Raw genomic sequence first — 5,123 nt, forward strand, 5'->3', positions numbered from 1 at the left:
GTCACATGATGAATGAGATGAGTTCATCCCAATGAAAGAAATAGGACTAGAAAACTCAATTTTGCGATGATCTAAAAAAGGGGGCAGGAATAGTTTTCATATCCCCCCTCCTTGGGGCAGAGGGCTTGGGTGGGGTGGGACTTCAGAGATCTTCTGCTTACAGGGAAGCAGGTGGGGGCCATCTTCAGAGTTTCTCTGGGGATGGGACCCAGATGTAGTGCCCGGAGTGGTCCTCAATGATCTGTTTGATTTTGCTGTAAATCTCTTCAACAGAGTCTCCTTGTACGATGGCTGGAAGAGGAGAGAACAAGCAAGAACTTGAGCACCAGGCAGTGCTGTGCCTTCCCCACCACCAGCTACAGGAAAAGCCTTTGCTCTGCACCAAGGAGGCTGGTGTGGCACGGCCAACAATGCATGAATGAGATAACCTGTGTCAAAGGAGCTGTAACAGGCGCACAGTGACACAGAGGGTTAACCCAGAGTGTCCACGGGGATTAGCGAGAGCTGATCCCGTGCTGGCAGAGCTCCTCACACACGTGAGGTGCTGGCTGGGTTCTCCAAAACTGGCTGCTAATCAGCTTTGGAAACTGTGTCACACCACTGTGCCGAGGCTGCGGGCAGCTGGCCCTGGCACTGCAGCTGCTCTGCGGGGAATGGCAGGGCCTCATGCAGATCAGCTGGTGGGTGCTGAGTGTGCACCCTGAGGCACCAGATCTGCGCGTCCTCTGGTTGCCTGCTGAGGGCTCCTCATGTTTGTTGCTTCCTCTGCTGCGGGGTGAGAATCAGCACCACTGTCAGGCTGGAAAAGGCCAGCTTACGGCTGTTGTTCCCAGTAGTAACTCTCACCCACAGACCAGCAACAGTCTCGCTGCTTAGCACAGACACAGCACAAGCACTTCACCGTGTGTCCTGCATCAGAGAAGGAAGAGGCACACGAAGGCCCAAGGAGGTCCAAAGCCGCCTGGTAATTCGGCCTGCCTCTGTAGCCCAGCCAGGACCATCCTCCAGCATCTCTATTCCGTCATCCTGTCACAGAACTTGCTACAGAGACCATCTCTCTGCCCATTACCACTTCTTCCAGTGACGGGTTTCAGCCAAGAGCATTCCCTTCCCAGGTACAACTTCAAAGTGGCTGTCCAAGCACACAACGGCATGCGGAGGGGCCGGCAGAACCATGGTGTGTTCTTCCTCTGCGGTCTGCCTGGAAGAGCAGCCGGCAGCTCTGGAACTGCTGCCTGGGACAGAAGGTCTGGGCAAAGCTTTCACCCTGATTGTACCCACACATTTGTTCAGCTGAGATCCATTTTTGGAAAACGTTCTGCTTGGGATTTTTCCTGGTAGCTGTTCAATGTAACCTTGCCAAAGCCTGTATGATCACTCAGGAACTTTGTAAGAAACAGTTACTGTACTGGAGGAAGGAGGGAAGACAAATTTCTCTGCCTCTTTGCCTGCCCATGATTTTCCAGAATAATCATGTTACAAACATTAGTTCCTCAACGCACAAGGATCCCTCACCTGCCGAGGTGAGCAGCTCACCTCTGCAGGCACAAAGTGCCAGGCAGCCCCCCACTGGCTCTGCAGCGAAGACTCCTTAGGAAGCCAGGCAAACTTCCAGTCTTTTTCTGGGAGATGTTTTGTAATAACTCAGGACAATCTCCACCATTTAGGTCACTAATTTTTAATCTTTCCTCTTCAAAATGACTCTTTTATCTTTTTGAAAATGCTCCCCTTTCCCCTGTGCAGGGAGTTTTATTTCCTGCAGTGTTGTAACACCCTGAATCTATGCTCCACTTCCCCTGCATGGGGAGTCTTCTTTTTATTATTATTAAAGCTGGCGATAAGCTTTCACAAACTCAGAAAATCCTGCCTGACCACTTGTCTCCTTCTCTGGAGCTGGTTTCCTCTTATCCACTGATCTTGAAGCAGTCCCTTTACGGAGCCCTCCTGGCAAAGTGCCATTTTTTTTTTTTTGGCTTTGATGGAGCTGGACATTTTCCCACGACCCTGCAGTAAGACAGTGCTGGTAGAGAGGTCACAGCTGACAGCTGGAAAGTTAAAATGAATCAGATACAAGCCTGCTCAGGACACTCACCTGTAAAATACTCTCCAAACTCCTGCTCAAGTTTCATGGCTTTGTCAAAGACCTTGTTGGCCTGTTCGTACGTCTGTCTCCGGTTCATCTCCCTGCCATGGAGAAAAAATAGATACTTAGCTCTTTTTCTTAGCAATGAACAGAAGCAAAAATATCCCGTGGAGCTGGGGTGCCTGGGAAGCCTCTGCACACCAGGAATGGAAGCACGACTCAGCTCTCAAAGGCAGGACCCTTCCCCACATGCTCTTTGCTGCCTTAGTACTTAATCTCAACTTCCAACATTTCTTTCCATCGCCACCTGTGCCTCCCCCTTACACCATAGCAGAGAAGTTGACACAATTCCAGAGAATTCTCCGAATTTGCAAGACACACACAGAGAATCATCTGGTTGTAAGAGACCTTTAAGATCATCAAGTCCACTGCAGGAGTCTCCCTGATTTTCTAGAGCCTGTCATCACGCTCCTTACCTAGGTTTCCTCATCTTCATACAACACCCAAACAAGCAATTCAACCCCTTCGGGCTTGAGAAGAGATTGTCCTAATCCCTTCGGTGCCAGCGGAGTCTCTTCTGATCTCAGAGTCCATCTGTAGCTACTGAATCTTCTCAGAGAGAATATTCTTGGAAGAGTTGCAAGCTCAGCTCTTATGCCCTTTCCAGCCTGTGCTCCCCAGGGCTAGGAGCAGCAGGACAAGCAGAAGGTCCCCCTGAGGAACACGGGAAATGTCTCCTCTGCTCCCCAGGGCTATCGTGGCTCAGCCACCGCCCAGCTGTAATCCACCACTACGGGCCGTTGGCACTTACATCAGGCACACTTGAGAGCATTTTTCAATTTTCCATGAGGCAAACAAAGGGCTTTAAGCTGGAGCAATCCATGGACCCTGGGTGCACCGTGGCATTAGATGTCACGGGTCCAAGACAGCAATGGGCGCAGCTCCTCTTAACATGACACAAGTTCAGCATCAGCAGCAACCTCTGTTGCTTTCTAAAAAGCAGAGGCAGCAGACAGACAAATCCCCCAGATGCCAGAGCTGCTCACCCTGGAGAGGCACAGAACACAGCGTCGCACTTACATGAGAGCTTCAATAGATTTTGGTTTGATGAAGATGGCAATGGGATAAAGTTGTGCTTGTTGCAATCTCTTGATAGCATTGCCAGACACATCCAGGATGCAGTGCTTCCCCTGCAAAGGAGACAATCAGGATCAGACCTACCCACACGGTCCACTCTGCGCAGAAAACACCTTGCTCATACAGATGTGCTTACAAAAGAGAGGAGCTACAGAGACAAAACATCAGTCCTGAGACACAAGCCAGCCTCCAGGGCCTTATGTTCCCGCCTGCTTAGGGCAGGATACATGATCACGTGAAACAATTTACAAGCCATTGGCACACTCCAGTTCTCCTGCAGAGGAAATGCTGCTGCTTTGAGGAGGGCAGCCAGGCACCTTTGTGCTGGAAGTTCCTGAGCACGAGGCTGGTGCCACCAGTGCTGGGCTTTTGGATGGAGTTTGGATGACAGAAGTACAACACTGAGGTGGAGTAACACAGCTGAGAAAAACAGCCGTGTGGCTTGGCAGAACTCCAGAGGAAGAAGCAGCTTGTGCCGTGCTTAATGTGGTAACAGCCCTTCATTAACAACATGGGGAGAGAAGGGAAACTGCCAAATGCATCCGGGTTTGGGCGTCCAAGTCCCAGGAATGTCACCCAACACTCACCCTCTCTGCCACTGCCCGCACTGACTGAATGCTGGTCCCATAGAGATTGTCATTGAACTGCCCGGCCTCGATGAACTTGTTGTCCTGGATATCTTTCTCCATCTGTTCACGGGATACGACAAAGTGGTAGTCTTGTCCATCCACCTCGTTCTCACGCCGAGGCCTGGTAGTGTCTGGAGGAGAGTGGGTACCATAAGTGAACCAAACCTCCTGGGAGGGAGAAAACCCACCTGGCCGCCTCCCCGTGCTGTGGGATAGACCCAGCAAACAGCAGAGCCACCACTGTCCCCTCCCTCCAGCAAGGGCACCGAGCACCATTTGGGACTTACGGGGCACACAGGAACCAAACTTGTGTGGGAATTCTGAGATGAGGTCATCGTTAATTCGGTCCTTTGTTGGCCCCAGGATGATCACTGGCCTCGCATAGTGAACTGCAAACGAGAGCCACAGCCTGAGGACCTATCTGTGCTGCAGGTGGCTGACTCTACTGCCACTTTTGACATCAACCTGCCCTCTCCCTTTTGGCAATGGATGCTTCTGGTCACATGGGCACCCAGAAGTGCCTCCTCTGTGCAAGTTTATCTCCTTTTGGTCACAGTCATCATCTCCTTCCCACCTGACCCACACCAGCACAGCCCTGGGGAAGGTGCTTCGGGTCTCTGGGGTCACCGAGCAGCAAAGCTTCTCCTTCATTCAGGGCAGAAGCCAGACAACCAGGACAGCTGGCCAAGGATGCCACGGAGCTTGGGGAGTGACAGAAGCCCAAGAGTCTGATCCAGGTTCTGGCAAGGAGAGACCACCAAGGCTGGAACTATTTAGCCTGTGAAAGGCTCTGTGAGGACGGAGCAGGGTTAACCAACGAGGGCTCAGGGGTTGCTCTGCATCAGGAACCTGGTCCGAGGTAGGGAGGGATAATCCTGTTTTTAGCTGGAGACTAAAGTCCAGCTCAGTTTTAGCGCTGGATCTCTTCTGGTCTGGCAGACCAGGTGAAAAGTCTTTTCTGTTGATTAAAAGGGGTAATCGGGGCCAGGGAATGCCCCGCAAGCAGTGTGCACGCCTGGCTACCCCGCGGCACGCAACAGACAAAAGACTCCACTTGTGTTCCCCCAGCAGAGTACAGCAGAGCAGAGGGGGTCACCCTGGCTGTATGAGGGACACAAGTGTCCGTGCTGGAGGGCACACAGGCCAGACCAGCACCAAGACTTACTTTCTTGCCGTGTCACTGGCTCGTATGACAGGATGGTGTCCTCTTGTCCTTCTGCAACAGAGCCAAGGAGAGGCAGGTGAGCTCTCGCAGCAGCTTCTCAGCCTCTCTG

The 5,123-nt window shown here is 52.0% G+C and overlaps 1 protein-coding gene across 3 annotated transcripts in view; it reads right to left on the bottom strand.

Moving 5' to 3' along the window:
- Positions 1-80: 80 nt before the first annotated feature.
- The window catches only part of LOC104502404 (disks large homolog 3), a 14,516-nt gene continuing 9,473 nt past the window's right edge, over positions 81-5,123 (bottom strand). For all 3 annotated transcript variants that reach the window (XM_010146373.1, XM_010146374.1, XM_010146372.1), the window contains 6 exons: positions 5,015-5,065; positions 4,137-4,238; positions 3,808-3,980; positions 3,164-3,273; positions 2,093-2,184; positions 81-291 (listed from right to left, as the gene is read on the bottom strand). In XM_010146373.1, coding sequence (XP_010144675.1) covers positions 185-291; positions 2,093-2,184; positions 3,164-3,273; positions 3,808-3,980; positions 4,137-4,238; positions 5,015-5,065 — 635 coding nt within the window. In that variant the 3' untranslated portion in view covers positions 81-184. The remainder of the gene's footprint in view (positions 292-2,092; positions 2,185-3,163; positions 3,274-3,807; positions 3,981-4,136; positions 4,239-5,014; positions 5,066-5,123) is intronic.

This window comes from Buceros rhinoceros, unplaced genomic scaffold (assembly GCF_000710305.1).
Source record: "Buceros rhinoceros silvestris isolate BGI_N320 unplaced genomic scaffold, ASM71030v1 scaffold34512, whole genome shotgun sequence".
Classification (NCBI taxonomy): Eukaryota; Metazoa; Chordata; class Aves; order Bucerotiformes; family Bucerotidae; genus Buceros; species Buceros rhinoceros.